This window comes from Salvia miltiorrhiza, chromosome 4 (genome assembly GCF_028751815.1).
Source record: "Salvia miltiorrhiza cultivar Shanhuang (shh) chromosome 4, IMPLAD_Smil_shh, whole genome shotgun sequence".
Lineage (NCBI taxonomy): Eukaryota > Viridiplantae > Streptophyta > Magnoliopsida > Lamiales > Lamiaceae > Salvia > Salvia miltiorrhiza.
In genome coordinates, this window is record NC_080390.1 from 51,483,803 (window position 1) to 51,500,800 (window position 16,998).

The 16,998-nt window shown below is 37.3% G+C and overlaps 2 protein-coding genes across 3 annotated transcripts in view; one reads left to right on the plus strand and one right to left on the minus strand.

Moving 5' to 3' along the window:
• The window catches only part of LOC131020400 (uncharacterized acetyltransferase At3g50280-like), an 88,719-nt gene that overhangs the window by 10,457 nt on the left and 61,264 nt on the right, over positions 1-16,998 (minus strand). The window lies entirely within an intron of this gene.
• On the plus strand, positions 14,044-15,526 carry LOC131020402 (uncharacterized acetyltransferase At3g50280-like). Its single transcript, XM_057949180.1, has one exon. The coding sequence runs from the start codon at positions 14,085-14,087 to the stop codon at positions 15,393-15,395; it is 1,311 nt and encodes a 436-aa protein (XP_057805163.1). The 5' UTR covers positions 14,044-14,084; the 3' UTR covers positions 15,396-15,526.

A 16,998-nucleotide genomic window follows, 5' to 3' on the forward strand; every position in this document is an offset into this window, starting at 1 on the left:
TATCAAGTAGACTATCAAGTAAGCCCACTGCAGATGCTCTTAATAATTACGCACATTTCCATAAATGAGGGAGTACAATTTATAAATGGACTAAAAATTTGTATATTACCAATATCCCAAAGATTGTGTGTTGGTCAAGTGATAAGGAGTTAATGTCTAAGGCCAATGTCTTGGATTCGAGTCCCTTGTGCCGCGACCTTTTAATTTCTTTATTTAATATTGTAAATTAAAAAAAAAAAGACTTATTCCTTTTTTTGACAAATTGAAGCGGCTCCATTGAAATCTGAAGGAACTGGACCCACAGTTGCACAGAGACTCCGGTGCTACCTTGGAGGGTGGGTGTACGTGATTTCCGTTAAACCCCTAACTTCCAATGACGTGGAAGGATATGGTTAGTAGAAAGTGGATTGGGTTTTGCTACTTTTTGTACTTGTGCGTGAGGATTTTTTTCAGGTGATTGACAGAGGCTCAATCATGGCCAATCATCAACACAGGCTGTCTTACTTTTGACGGCCCAGATTGTTAATGATTTTTCAGGGAATCTTTTAATTTTTCTTTTTATCATTTTGGACTTGTTTTCGGGAAGGCAAATAATAATCTTTCGTTTATTTTTAACTTTTCTCCCCACCTTTTCTCTATTTGAAAATTGCTGATGCGTGTGTAGATCCGATTGGTTGCATCCGATAAAAAATTTAGATATATGTATTTTAATGGTACCCTTCATTATAGTTTACTAGTATATACTTCCTCCGTCCCGCGAATCTTGAGTCAATTCTTTTCGGCACAGAAATTAAAAAAATACTTCATCCGTCCCTGCTTTTAGTATCCAACTTTCATTTTTTGGTCGTCCCACATTTTGGTATCCATTTCTATTTTTAGTAAAAGTAGGTAGGGCTCTTACTCCACTTTAATTATTTTAACTCTCACATAAAACGTGAGACTCTTATTCCACTCACAACACATCAATCACTTTATTAAAACCCGTGCCGTTCTCAACTGGATACCAAAAGTCGGGACGGAGGGAGTAGTATATAGGGTACCTCCAACAATGATCTCAGTTTCTAGTTTTTAAATTGCCACATCACTGCCACATCAGCTTTAGAAACTCACCTACTTTTTTTATCTAATATCTACTCCAACAATAAACCAGTTTCTTACTTTTTGAGGGTCCCACCATAATACACACTTCCTTTATATATCAATATACTATTTTCTAGTATTTTGATTTTATTTTTAATTTAAACTTTTATATTTTAGTTATCTAAAAATTAAATCGACTTATAATTATAAATAATAATTAAAATTACATTATTGAAATTAAAATTTTGCCGCTGTATAAAATTTAGCAGTTTGACATACTATAATTTAATCAATAATATAATTGAAAAATTAGCCGTTTATTCTTTTATTATAAAGAAAAACAATGAATTGAAAGAAAAATAAAAAACAGAGAACAAAACACTCAGTCCAATAGATGAAAATGATAAACAATTAAATGGTGAATTAGCCGCAAAAGGAAAAAGAAAATAAAAATGAAAAAGGCAAAAGTACAAAAGGGGCTCGCATCTTGCAGTGTGAAGCTGGGTGCAAATTTGCACCTGGTTTCCTCGATTTCTATGTTGAAACTGGTTCCTCCTTCCTCCAACGGTAGCTCCAAATTTAAGAAACTACAAAAAGGTGTCGTTGGAGGCACCCTTAGTGTGTTAAGTGTGGTAGGTGAAAAAGTGAAAAGGTGAATAAAAATGAATTTTTTTGTCAAAAAAAAAATGACTCAAGAATCGTGAAACGGCCGAAAAAAGAAAGTAACTCAAAATTCGTGGGACGGATGAAATAATAGATATAATTTGCGCACATGCGATTGATTTAGGTTCCCGTTGATATGTTTGGGACCAAGTCTCCGACAAAACATCAATTAAAAAAAATCTCCAACAAAGAGATTTTCTTAATTCATGTTGGATATTTTATTTAATTAACATTATATATATCCGTGAAATAATATACTTTCAATACAAGTCAAAAACTATACATACAGTGACATGCAATACCGAATCTCATGAGAAGAATAGATTTAATTATTTTGGAAAAGGAGCATCCGTATATATATACTCCCTCCGTCCCACGAATCTTGACACGTTTGATTTCGACACGTGAATTAAGAAGTTGTAGATTAGTGTTTTAAGTGTGTAAGTAATAAAGTATAAAAATGATAAATTAGGAGAGAGAAGGTGATAAAATAGGAGATAGAAGGTAATAATTGTTACTATATTTAAAAATGTGTCAAGATTCATTGGACGGCTAAAAAAGGAATACGTGTCAAGATTCGTGGAACGGAGGGAGTATATATATATAGGGGCTACACTATAAATACTTTTTAAAATATAAAATACGAACTAACTAAAATATATGAATTCTATATAAAACACGACTGATTTCTCTGTGTAAATGTCTAAATTTTAAAAATTAATTTTTTTGCTATATGTAGGATTCGAACTCAAGACCATGGATCCCAATCCCGAGCTCACCCGGAGGCTGAAAAAAGGCCCAAGAGACGCTCCACTCAAGCTCCAGCCAACCACCCGTTTTTATAGAAAAATTCTGATGTGTGATTTAGTTGTCTAGATTTGTGTTGTTTACCGTGTGTTTTATTTGATATTGCTCAAATTTGTTGGTATTTTGGTGCAGGATTGGCATGGATCGTGAATGGAAGGTGGCGGATGCTGAGAGCTTGAGAAAGACGAGATTTGATGAAGTGATCGTGGAATTTTAAAGATGATTAGAGATTAGATTTGGAGGCACTGCTAATAAGACGGAGGCACTATTTGATTTATAATTTTTTCATTCTAAATTATTAAACTATTCAAACCAACTCATAAATTACAGACTAAATTGACATATCTATGTGTACCTAAAATTAAAAATTGTTCCAAGTTGGTAAATTTGATTGCAATTAATGACTTCGTTTAAGAAGGCAGAAGATTATGTGGAGGACGCGTGTAAGTCATGATTAGACTTATTTAACCAAACATCTTTCGCATTGCAAGGGCATAGAACTTTCTGGAAGTTGACAGGTGTCTTATCTAAGCTCAAAAGTATAAGTATCTTCACCATTTAAAAACAAAAAATAAAGAGAAAGAAAAGAAAAGTGGCTACCAACATCTTTTGATCTTTCGGTGTAAAGTCATGCTGATTTGCACTTTAAAATATTAGCAACCCCAACCCAGCATCTTAATTTTATCTCCTAAGTTATAGTTGGGCTATTAAATATTGAAAATTGATAATGATTTATTACAAGTCTCCTTTGAGAGTGACGTATTTAATTAGTTATTCACTTATTTTAATTTATGACGGTGGATGATTGAAAAAAAGGACAAATTTGGATTTGGACAAGTTTGTCTTTGTGTGGTGAATTGAATCTTCAATAAATTAAACTTTTATTTTTATAGACATAATGTTTTTCCTTAATTTCCCCCCATTTTTATACACATCTTCAACAACCATATGATCACGGCCTAAATAGAATTATAGTAATAATTAATGACTTTATAGTACGTGCTACTATATTAATAACGTGAAAAAGGCAATACACTCATGCCATGAAATTAGGTCAAAATTAATCAGCTACTACACCATATCAGTAGCTCAGTACCAAACGTGCTATGTGCATGTATAAAGATTTTATTTTTGTATAATGAAATTTTTTATTGAGTGATATGTATATTCAGTATTTATAAGTATAATATAAATAAAGATTATTTTTTTTATTTAATCAGGAAAAGTTTATTGAGGAACCAAAAGGTACCAGAGGTACCAAAACAAGGTCAACAAAACAAGGGAAAGGAAGAGCAGTCGTCGCCAGACGAAAGAGAAAACAACAAAAGACGGAACAAAAAAATCAATCCACAAGACTAACTGCATCAAACCAAGATCTGAAATCAGGAGAAGGTGAGCCCAAGAGGAAAGCCTTCTGCCATCCCCACAGGCGAGATTTAATTTCTGCAACAATTTTTCTTTGGCCCAACACCCATGGTCAAAAGTGCACCTATTCCTTTGTTTCCAAATGCACCAGATCACACAAATCCAAACACCGGAAAGGAATCTGATATCCTTCTTACGCCCGAGATTAGTGAAAGCAAGGAAGTGGTCATTTCTAGTAGAAGGAAGAGTCGACTGAACACCGAGCCAGGAGAGGAGCACATACCAGATTTCAGTGGACTTGAGGCAAGAGAAGAAGAGATGCTCCGTGTCTTCATCATCAAGGTTGCACAGTTTGCAGACGATCTCCGAGTTCGGGATAGGAACCTGTCTCTTCAGAAGGTTGTCGGTCGTCGCCATTCTTCCACACAGCGTCCTCCAAGCAGTAACTTTAGCCTTGTGAGTGGCCGGGGCTTTCCAGATGGAAGAGAAAGCAGGGTTCTTCTGTTGGGAGGTACTAACCCCGTCGCGAATTGCCTTGAGAGCCGACTTAACAGTGAAACAACCATCCGGCGATGGTTTCCATCTCCAGCCATCGGTTTTCCCCATCACCAGCTTAACATTCTTGATGAGAGACAGAAGAATAGAGACTTGGTCTTTCTCTCTATCTAGAAGGGTTCTTCTCCACTGAAAATCCCATTCCCAGGCTCCTTCGTGCCAACTTCCCATACTTTTAATGTTGCCCCCAGGGTTGTTGCTGAGGCGAAAGAGTCTAGGGAAGCGGTCGCATAGTCTCGTTCTCCCTGTCCAGTGATGATTCCAAAAAGACGTTGACTCACCATCTCCTAACTGAAATTCCAAATTGTCCATAAACCATCTACCACTTTCCCCCTTGCTCAGACTCAGCACTTTATTCCACCAGCAGGAAGCCGAAACCCTTCCCCCTTTCAAGGTGATCCCATCTGTATCCCAATCGATATCTCCCTTAACTGCCCTGACCACCCGAGCCCATAAGGTCTCTTTTCCGGTGAGAAAACGCCACATCCACTTAGTCATTAAGGCCATATTAAATTTCTCCAGGTCAATGATTCCCAGCCCACCTTTTTCCTTCTCAGCACAGAGATTCTCCCATTTAAACCAATGGATCTTTCTCTGATCCGTACCACCTCCCCAAAGAAAATTACCCACCAAAGCTCGGATTTCAGATAGAACACTCTTGGGGAGTAAAAGATATGAGAGCTGATAGATAGGGATCGAAGAGAGGACTGAGCGAATCAGAGTAATCCTGTCGGCCAGAGAAATCTTTCGGTTCTTCCATTTTGTAATTATGTTCTTGATTTTGTCGACGATATACTTAGAATCTGCTACCCGTGTCAGGCGGGTTCCAATCTGAATCCCCAGATAATTAGTCGGAAGGACCCCTGCAGAACAGTTTAATTGATCCGCCATTTCTTTGACAACAGAAAAATCAGTCCGGACTCCAAAAATGGTACTTTTATCAAAGTTAACCTTGAGGCCTGAGATCAAAGCGAAAAGTTTGAGGATACATTTGAACGCCCAAAAAAAGATTATTGTTTCCTAGATATACTTTTTTCCGGTTAAAAGTGCAATCTCACTTGAGATCAGTTTTTCATGTGTGTGTATTATTTAACTACGTAAAGAACTATGACTTGTAACTATAGCCTTGTATCATGTTGATGATACATGAATTTTTTTTTGGCCCATCAGAAATAAATAATCTAATTTCTCTTAAAAAATGAAAAAAAATAAAACCACTTCATCTTCTTTTGGCGTGTTCCACCAAGGCACCAATACTTCCAATGATGTACTCCGTCCGTCCCACTACAAATATCATATTACTTTTGGGCATAGAAATTAAGAAATGAGTAAAAAGTATATAAAGTGAGTTGATGAAAATTATTTAAATATTAGGTATAGAGAGAAAACCAGTGGCGGAGCCAAGCCCCTAAAGACAGGGGGGGCAAAGCATGATAAAAGAAAGTTTTAAATAACTTTTACAAAAATTATATAATAAAATATAATTGCAATAATTCCCTACGATTATTCATATTTTGAAAGCGACGTACTATCATCTCATTGTCAATTACCTCAAAAATTTCTTTTTCAATATAAGTAACTAAACAATCATTCTCTCAACGATCACTCATTCAATTTCGAAGCCGATTTTTAACAATCTTAATAACTGAAAAAGCTTTTTCTGTCGTTGCAGTTGTTACAAGTAAAACAAATACAAGTTTAATAAGCTTATACACCAATTGAAAATACGGTAATTCAAAAAAAGTCTTTTCATAAAACTTGTGGAGAAAGGTGAATATAATTTCTCTTTCCTCTATCTTTTTTTTACTCTCTCGGTCTCTCCAATTAATATGTAAGGTATATGACAAAAAGAAGGAATAAATTTTTTATCAAACTCCACGTTATAGTTAGTTGTTGCCCCTTTTTTCTCAAAGTTTGGTGGGGCAAATATATATATATATTTGTAATTATACGTATGTATATTAAGTATACTTAAAAGTTTAAGAGGGGCAGTTGCCCCACTAAGTTATAGTGTGGCTCCGCCACTGGAGAAAACATATTGCCAAAAAAAGAATGAGACATTTGTAATGGGACATCTCATTATAGAAGGTGAGACATTTGTAATGGGTCGGAGGGAGTATACGTAATAGTTAATGATCAAGATTAGAATAAATTAATTAGAAAGGAGTGTATTAATATCCTTCCGTCCCTCAAATATTTTTATTTCTTTCCATTTTAGTCTGTTTATAAAATATCTTTCTAACTTCTTTGGAAACAATTCCATTAACAATTACTCTTATAATCTTCACTTTTTTTTAGACCCATTTTTGAATCTCATTTCTTTTTTTAATTTATTAAAACTTGTGTCACCATCTCTTATGAAGATGTTTGAGAGGGACGAAGTGAGTAATAAAAGAAAATGACAATATTGGTTCTCTACTAGTACGATATATCCGATTTCTTTATTACAAGAGGTTGGCACAGATAAAATCCATGATGGGAGTTATATTTTGGGAAAATTACACCTAAATACACAAACTTTGCTAAAAATCCAAATTTAACGCAAACTTAGGATTTTACATTTTAATACACCAATTTAAGAAGTTGTTCAATTTTGACACAATTTTGAATTCCGGCGACCGGGATATTGACGTGGCAGCCGGAATCGCCAGGTCATCGCCACGTCACACACACACACACACTCCACCCTCTCTCTCTCACACCCCACTCGCTCTCTCTCTCTCTCTCCACACGTCAGCTTTCCCCCACCCCCCGGTCGGACCCTCCCCCTCCCCCAGAACCGCGTCGCACCGCCGCCGTCGAGCCCCTAGCCGCAAACCCTCCCTCCCGCCGTCAGCCACTTCCCCCTCCCAGAACCGCGTCGCACCCGCCGCCACTTCCCTCACCGGCTTCCCCCACCACCATCACTCTCTCTCACCGCCTCTTCCACCACCACCTCTTCCTCCACCGCCTTCCCCACCACCGCACTCCCCACGACTCTCTCCCTCCACCGCCCTTCCCCACCAATAAAATCGACAAGGGATTAGGGCTCGATTTCCCCTCAAATCCAAAACCCAAAACCCGAATTCACCTCTGCAATTCCTCGATTCGGTACTCCGACGATGGGCTCGGCGCTTGTGGGAGAAGTGGCGGCAGGTGGTGGGGGAAGAAAAAAGGGTCCGACGCGGTGGGAGAAGGGGGAGGGTCCGACGGCCGCCTGCCCACGCTTCTTCTCCAGCCCCCTCTGCTGGGGCAGCGGATATGTGATGGTGGTGGGGAAAGGAAGTGGAGGAAGAGGTGTGGTGGTGGGGAGAGCAGGGGCGGCGGTAGAAGAGGCGGTGCGACGCGGTTCTGGGGGAGGGGGAGGGTCCGACCGGGGAGGGGGTGGGGGAAAGCTGACGTGTGGAGAGAGAGAGAGAGTGGGGTGAGAGAGAGAGAGAGAGGGTGGAGTGTGTGTGTGTGTGTGACGTGGCGATGACGTGGCGATTCCGGCTGCCACGTCAATATCTCGGTCGCCGGAATTTAAAATTGTGTCAAAATTGAACAACTTCTTAAATTGGTGTATTAAAATGTAAAATCCTAAGTTTGCGTTAAATTTGGATTTTTGGCAAAGTTTGTGTATTTTGGTGCAATTATCCCTTATATTTTCCAAAAGTTTTTAGTTTGAGATTTATAATAGATAATTTTCTTACGATCTGATTCGGTACTGATGAAGGCTATTATATAATAATCCCTACAAAATACTCACTCCGTCCCGCGAGTCTTGACACATTTGGATTCGGCACGAGAATTAAGGAGTTGTAGATTAGTGTTTTAAGTGTGTAATTAATAAAGTATAAAATTGATAAAATAGGAAAGAGAAGGTAATAAAAGTGATAAAGTAGGAGATAGAATATAATAAATGTGATAAAGTAGGAGAGAGAAGGTAATAATTATGACCCAAAAAGGAAACGTGTCAAGATTCGTGGGACGGCCCAAAAAGGAAAACGTGTCAAGATTCGTGGGACGGAGGGAGTATATAATTTAACGATTTTGAAAGAGTAAAAAAAATGACGGGAGCTTAAGCCCTCCCCCAACAAAAAGAAAAAACTCCTCCATGGGTACTCAATATTTGTTATATTTTCATGCATTTTAATTTTAAGATTACTGGCTGTAAAATAGATGAAGTTTGGCAATTTTCACTTTTAGCACATGATCTTTCAATTTAGCCTCATATTTCATGAAATTTTAATTTAGTAGAAATGTGCACATAATGTTAACCATCACCCAAAATCGAGTTTGACATGTATCCCAGAATTGCCATCATGGAGGCATCGACGATATATATACTAAATGGGTGTCATTTTCTCACATGTAAAAATGTTCTCTTATTCTTCTAGAAGGTTGTCATTTCATTTTTTAGGGGAATTATGATGAAATTAGGGCTTTAATTGAGGGGATTTGCAGCAACATCATCCAGATCTTTATCTTCTTCTTATCAAAATTCTTCGATCTTCCAATGATCTGCAACCATTGCACATATAAAATCAGTGTGAAATTGAGGGTATTTGAATTGCCCTCACATAAAAAATCAATCCGACCAAATTTAAGTCAACACTTCATATGTGAGATTGAATTTGGAAAATCGTGGATTTGAAATCGTGAATTTAAGTCAACAGTTCACAAGTTTGCCTTGTTGATAGTGTAGGTTCGAGTACCTGTTATGTGCAAATACTTTTGAATCTATCCTATATACTCTAATTCTATCGTGGTACCCTATCTCGTAAAATAGACAGATATTAGCTAAAATTTCAACATCCAAGGCATGACCGTGTGCATATTTCAACTAAATTAAAACTGCTTGCATTATAATACTAAATTGAAAGGTCATGTGCAAAAAGTGAAAATAGCCAAACTTCGTGCATTTTACGATCATTAACCCTTAACTTTAATATCGTCAATACACCATGTGTATTGAACAGAAAACGGGTAGTGTATTAATGGGTTATTGGCGCATAAATATAGGACCTTTTGGCCCATTTTAATTTTTCCTATGAATATTGAAAGTTGTCAAAAAATACATGAACTTTGATTCATTTAATTTTTTTTCCACGAACTTTAAGAACTGTTAAAAAAATACGCAAACTTGAACATTATTGTAATTTTTCCATAATTCGAATTTCAATCAAAATTGAATTTGACACAACGTCGATGTGGCACAACTCTAATCAAAACAACGTCGTTTCGATTACAAATATATATTTTAGTTTTTTTATTTATAAAAAGTCCATGTCACCCACTTCTCTTTCTTCACCTCTCTGAAGAACCTAGCTGGTGTACATTCATAAAGTGATTACGAAATATATTTTAAAAATATTTGAGAAAAAATCCAAGTCGCTCACTTCTCCTTCTTCATCTCTCTCATCAAATGAAGAACCTAACTTGTGACGTATGTATATGGAGTAAAATAACGTCATTTTGATTAGAGTTGTGTCGACATTATTTTAGATTCAATTTCGATTGAAATTTGAATTATGAAAAACGTAAAATAATGTTTAAGTTTGTGTAATTTTTTTATAATTCTCAAAATTTGTGGGAAAAAATAAAATGAGTCAAAGTTTGTGTTTTTTTGATAATTTTTAAAATTTATAGAAAAAATTGAAATGAACTCAAAATTTGTGTATTTAGGTGCCAATAACCCAATATTAATTGAATCACATGGTTCGTTGTTGGAAATAACACAATGGTTAACTTAATTTGTAAATTTGACACGATTTTTAGAAATATAGTAATTATATAACACCACTTTTTAAATCCTTTCGCAATTAATTACAGCATTAATTCCCTTTTCTTTCAAGTAAAAAATTCCCTTAGTTCATAATAACAGATATTAACATGTTAGGGATGAGGATGAGGGGTACTTTTTGTGAGTAGTTACTTTGGAGGATTAGTTTTGATAGATAAAAATAAGAAGGCTAATCTCTTATTTACTTAGATGAATTAACATTTTAGTACATCACAAGCTCTTTGATAACTTCTATCATTTGATGAGCTAGTTTTGCTTGATTTATATCTCCTTCAAAGATTGGAATTGAAATAATCCTAGTATTAGATCAAAATATATATTTGATCATGCATCTTATCAATCATGTAAAGTAAACACCCCCTTTGAATACACAGTATACTGTTTGAAGTAATTACGTCAAAATACATTAATGATGAATTTAAAATTCGGTCTCTAAATATATAAATTTTCATTTTTCTGGTTTTGCCTATGATGAACATTTTAGACGAGTGATTAATTAATATATTTTTGTATCTTTAATTATGGTAGAATTTATCTAATGTCCAATTACGTTATTTTAGAAGAATTTCATTAAGCTACGTAGATAGTTTCGACTTCTACCTCAATATTCATTCGTCAAAAATGTTTATCGTATGCAAAATCAGAAAAAAATGAAAATTCGTGTATTTATTTTAAGTTCATATGCAAAATCAGAAATGTATGAAAATTCATGTATTTTGACGCTATTATCCTTTTTTTTATTACAGAATAAATTATTTTACTATTTCTATATCTGTTTCTTTTCCTTTCATAAAATGACGCACTTTTATAATTTTTATTCCTTCTTTACTATGCAAGTAAATAAGATCACTTCATTCTGGAATAGCTTCAAGCATTAATGATCTGATCACTCAAGCCATTAGAATTACCCTTATTCTTGGCCCATCATGCCTACAATTATATTTCACTCACGAGCCCAAGCCACAACACTTTTTTTTTTGGAGGTAAGCCACAACAATTTGAACACTATACCTCATTCATTTTTTAAATCAGCCTATATGTGTCAATATGTCATAGTGTCCACTCCACCACAAATATTTAGCTAGTGTTATGACCTACATCATTAATAATCCCTCCTCAATTAGAAAACAAAACTAAAAAGCCAATTAATACACTTAAGAAGTTTCATAATATAACAGGAATTCCCTACGTATGAAGGTTGCGATACACTTAATAATCATGTTAGCTCAATGGGCCTTCTATGTGAATAACTAATTGGGCTTGGAGTATTAGATTAAATAATGGGTGATTCTAGCCCTCATTTTACTCTTTATAGCCCCTTTTTAAAATACTAATAATAATTAATTAGAAATTTACTATTTTACCCTATATTCTATAACCCTAAATTAAATTAAATTTTAAATTCATCATTTCAATTTCTTTTTAGTCACAATTTTTTGAGGTTTCTCTGTAGCCCCATTTTCTTATAGTAATTGCTAATTGTTCATTGTTGAAACTCCTAGAATTTGTCGACGAGCAGAAGAATCTCATACATAATTAAAAGCACACAGAACTCACAATGAATTCTAAAGCATAAGATGATTCCGCCACTTCACTTGAACCATTGTCACTGTTGAGTAAAACAATTCCAATTTTTGCAATTATCCAGTAATTATACACACAAAAACACACAGAAGAGAAAGGATATTGCTGACCACAAGTGAACTTCGGTGAGTTTAAAATACGGGCCAAGAACTTTCACCGCCGACGATTCATCTACAGAGAAATCCATACTGCTTCAATTCTTGAAATGGGTTTTATTTGCTAATAATCAACAACGGCTAATTAAACATTTATCTATAAAAGGTTTTGGTTTTTCTAAAAAAAAAATATTAAATTGAAAAAGCAGCGTATCAGTTTCTCTATGAATTGAAAAGAAAAAGGATAGAGAAAATCAAAAGTTTCTGAATTTATGTCCAAATTCAGTTAACCACTTGCGACGCGGGAGACGAGGAATGGTTGTGGAGAAAAACCTCTCCCCCCTTTGCACTGTCTTAGAAATCATGTATGAAATTCAAGTGCTCACCGGCAAAATCCAGGAGTTGGACTTCACGGGCGGTTTCAACCATGAACAACTAGCAATTACTATAATCAGGCTATAGAGAAACCTCAAAAATTTGTGGCTAAAAAGAAATAGAAATGAAGAATTTAAAATTTAATTTAATTTGAGGTTAATAGAATATAGGGTAAAATAGTAAATTTTTAATTAATTATTATTATTATTATTTTAAAAAGGAGGCTATAAGGAGTAAAATGAGGGCTATGAATAGAATTTGGGGTGGAAAATCGGGTACCCGCGGGTACCCTACCCGCAAAATGCGGGTACCCGCGGGACGAAAACTGCCAAAAACGGCACCCTCACCCGACCCTCTTCCCCGATGCGGGTACCCGAATACCCGCAGCGGGTATCCGCTGCGGGTATTCGGGTACCCTCACAGTCCCGCGATTTTTTTTAATTGTAATTTTGCGGGTTTTTGGTCCCGCTGGAGGGTATTTCGTCCCGCGAGAGGGTATTTTGTCCCGCATTTCACAAAAAAAATTGAAAATATCCTTTCTATTTCATCGATTATCCATAAAAATTAGGGCTAGGAGGAGTTTTGGGGATTTGGGGGTTAATTCCTAAAAGTAAAATCTAATAAAATTATTTAATTTTAATTTTATAATGTTATTTGCGGGTAATGCGGGTATCCGCGGGTATACCCGAGGGTACCCTCTACCCGCAATTTTTGAGGATGCGATACCCGCATCCGACCCTCCACCCGAATTTTGCGGGTATCGGGTACCCGATACTCGCGCGGGTATCGGGACGGGTGAGGGTATACCCGATACCCGCAACCCGATTTTCCACCCCTAAATAGAATCACCCTTAAATAACAGGTAATTATATTCACAACCCCCGATTTACGTTTCATAGTCCCTTATTAAAAAAAATATTAAAATTAATTTAATAATTTACTATCTTATCCTCATATCCTCCAAATCCTATTAAGAATATTAGTAAATTGCAATGTCAGAGCAAGAACACGACTACGAAAGATGAGAACTTGAAATTGTTACAAGTTATGAATAATTTTGTAGACAAATTTAGATTTACAACCAAAATATTTAACGGAGAAGAAATACGAGCATGAGGGGCTAATAATGATGAAAGCTTCAAATTGTTACATGGTCCAATGAATCAAGAAATATACAATTATTTCCATAAACATGATTAAGTGAATATGAAGAACCAAAATGCATAAAAATATGCATATAAAATATATCTAATCGAATATAACGCACACTCATTAATATTTATCAAATTAATTTAAAACACGATAAATTGAAATTCAGGAAGAATGAAGTATGAAAAATTAGGAGTGGAACAGCAATACTAGGATCAAAGATCCAAAAAGATCCAAAAGTCATTCACTCATTTAATAGGGCTGAGTTGGATCGATCACTTGGGATCCTCTATCCCATTCATATCCCACTTCCTTTATTTTTAATTTTTCGAATAATTGAGTATTCAATAATTTGGGTGTATAATTATGATTCATTATAGCCAATTAGAATTTATAATATTATAAATTTTAAGCGATGTCCAAGCGGTGCGATCTCCTGTGTGTGAACAGTGAGGTATCGGGTTCAAACCCCACTGCTCCCCTCCCCAACTCCCCCAAGTTAAAAAATAAAAATAAAAAAATGATATAATAGTCGGGCAGCGTATCCCGAGCACGATTCTCGGATTGTCTATAAATAGACAGCATAAGGCGTGCATTTTCGATAAACCAGAAGTCATTAACTGTTCCTGCAATTTTGAATAAACAAAATGAGCGGAATCGATGTGATATCTTCATCCATTATTGGCATGGCAAGCGATGCCCCTCCCATCTCAAGGTTGGAGCTATCTCCATTCGATTTACGCTTACTCTTACTCGATCCTATACAGAGAGGGATTCTCTTTCGAAACCCTAAATTCCACAAAATCGACATCCCTCGCCTCAAAACCTCACTCTCCCGCACCCTAGACTTCTTTCCTCCGCTCGCCGGCCGCCTCGGCTCCACCGCGCATGGAGACGGCACCACCAGCTTCTTCATGGACTGCAACAATGCTGGAGTCGAGTTCACTCACGCAGTCGCCGACGGTATCTCCGTTTCCGACATCATCGACCCCAACTACATCCCTGAGATCGTGCCTTCCCTTTTCACGCTTAACGGAATCCCCAATTACGAAGGAGTCTCAAACCCTTTGATCGGCGTGCAGGTCACTGAGCTCGCCGACGGCCTCTTCATAGCCTGCACAGCCAATCACGCCGCCATAGACGGCGTTTCTTTCTGGCATTTCTTAAACTCCTGGTCGGAGATCACCCGCGGTTGCACTACGATATCTAAGCGTCCCGTGTTCGAGCGGTTGCTTCCGACCACCGTAGACGGCGGCCCGATCCGCCTCCCTCCCTTGGAGAAGAACCTGTGGCGGAGCTTCGCTCGGCCTCCACTGCTGGAGCGTGTCTTCCATTTCAGCAAAGAAAGCGTAGCTAAACTGAAAGCCAAGGCCAATGGCGAAGCCGGCACCAACAGAATATCATCTCTGCAAGCACTCTCGGCTCATTTGTGGCGGAGCTCCATGCGTTGCCGCCAGGGCACGGGCGGCGGAGAAGCCGGCTTCATGATGAGCGTGAGCGCGAGAGCAAGAATCCCTCTCCCGGATGGCTATTTCGGGAATGCGGCTTATGGCGCTAGAACCGCCATTAGTGAGGCCGAGCTGTTGCAGAAAGGATTAGGCAACACGGCGTTGAAGATCAATGAGTTTGTGGCTTCGCACACCAAGGAGTGTGTAGAGAAATTTGTGAGTGATTGGGCTGAAAACCCTAAATTGCATGGCAAAGGGGGCTATTCTTTCTTCATCTCGAGTTCGCCTCGGCACAATGTGTATGGGAATGACTTTGGATGGGGAAAGCCAATCGCTGTGAGAAGAGGAAACGGTCAGAAAGTTGACGGGATGGTCACCGTTTATCCTGCTGCCGAAGCCGGCGGCATCGACGCAGAAGTTTTCCTGGCGCCGGAGGTGATGCGGGCCATGGAAGCTGACCAAGAGTTCATGGAAGCTTTCACTATCGGAGAATATGCATACAGCCTCTAGGTTGAAGTTGGCATTCCATATGTTTTTTGCTTCGTTTCATCTAATTATGTTTTCTGCTTCATGTTCGAATGTTTTCTGCTTGTCTTTTTCCAAAAGAAATTATTAAATAAAAAAGTTTCTATTTATTGCAACTCCCAAGTCTTTAATTTGGTGAGTGTAATGTTTCTACTTAACTTTTTTTATTTAAGTAATTAATTGCGTTAACGGCTAAAAATACTCATATTTATAATTTTTAAGTAAAAATACTCACTTTTATATATTAAAAAAATAAAATGATTTCATGCCAAAATTAGAGTGAAATGTCTAAATAGTTCTTGAATATTGATAGTTTTATATTATTTTTAGTGTAAAGCTTTACATTTTTCTTACACGGGTATAAAAAAAAGTATAACAAAATTTATGCAATTATTGGCTTTGTACTTGAGTAGAAAAAAGTACTTCATCCGTCTCCGAAAAAATAATTTATGAACGTCCACAAAAATTAGTCACTATCTATTTTTAAAAAATTTCCTCACTTACAATATAATTAATTGTCATTATTAATAGTAGTACTATTTTTTCAGTGAGATCATTTTTCAATTCACATTACACTAAACTATTTTTATGAAACCCGTGTCGTCCACTAAACTACCATTAGCTCTAATTATTATTATTATTATTATTATTATGGGCTAATTGCCTGTAAATTCATAACGCATTTCGCTATTTGGTTTTTGCACCAATTTTTAAAAACTGTCTTTAAAATCCATTATCTTTTTTTTTGGTCTCAAATTTATTCGGTGATTGATTTTTTCTTACGCCAACGTCGGAAATGACACAGTGGCCGTCGGAAATGACACTTGGATACATTTATGACATGTTACAAAAAAATCCCCACCCATCGTCTCTTCCCCCTTTCTCTTACCCTAAAAGCCTAATTTCCCCTCCCCCACCCGCCGCCCCCTGCTACCACCACCATCGACGCCTGCAGTCAGCGTGGCTTCTACACCCACCCATCGAGGCACTCCAAAATCGAAATCAACATAAACACACCAAAATCAAGCATAATCGAGGTGTCTTCTCTTTGCTTGAATCCGGCATCGCCGCTTCGCGGAACTGTCTCCCATTGTCTAAAATCCGCGAGGGGTTGCCATTCCTGTATCCACCTCGTCACTGTCTACCACTCTCTTAATTTCTTTGAACCACGCATAATCGAGGCAAAAAGGTAAGGCATGGGAGAGGGGGGCGACGACGGGTAGGGGGAGGGAAAATTAGGGTTTGGGGGTAGGGAAGGGGGAAGACAATGGGGTGCTCCGGGGCGAGCCTGTACTCGACGAAGACGCCGAGGGATCGGGATTGGGAGGAGAAGGCACCCCCGTGGCTGTAGAAGCCGAGCCGATGTGGTGGCGGCAAGGGATGGCGGCGCCAGATGGGGGAAGGGGAAATTAGGATTTGGGATTGAGGGAAGGGAGAAGAAGATGATGAGTATGGGTTATTATTGTAGATTGGGATGTCAATTAGGATTTTTTCTTGTATCTAAATGCATTTGAGTTGTTATATATTTTGTTGCATAGGTTTTGAATCATAAATTTACAGGTTATGCACAGTAAATAATATAAATGCA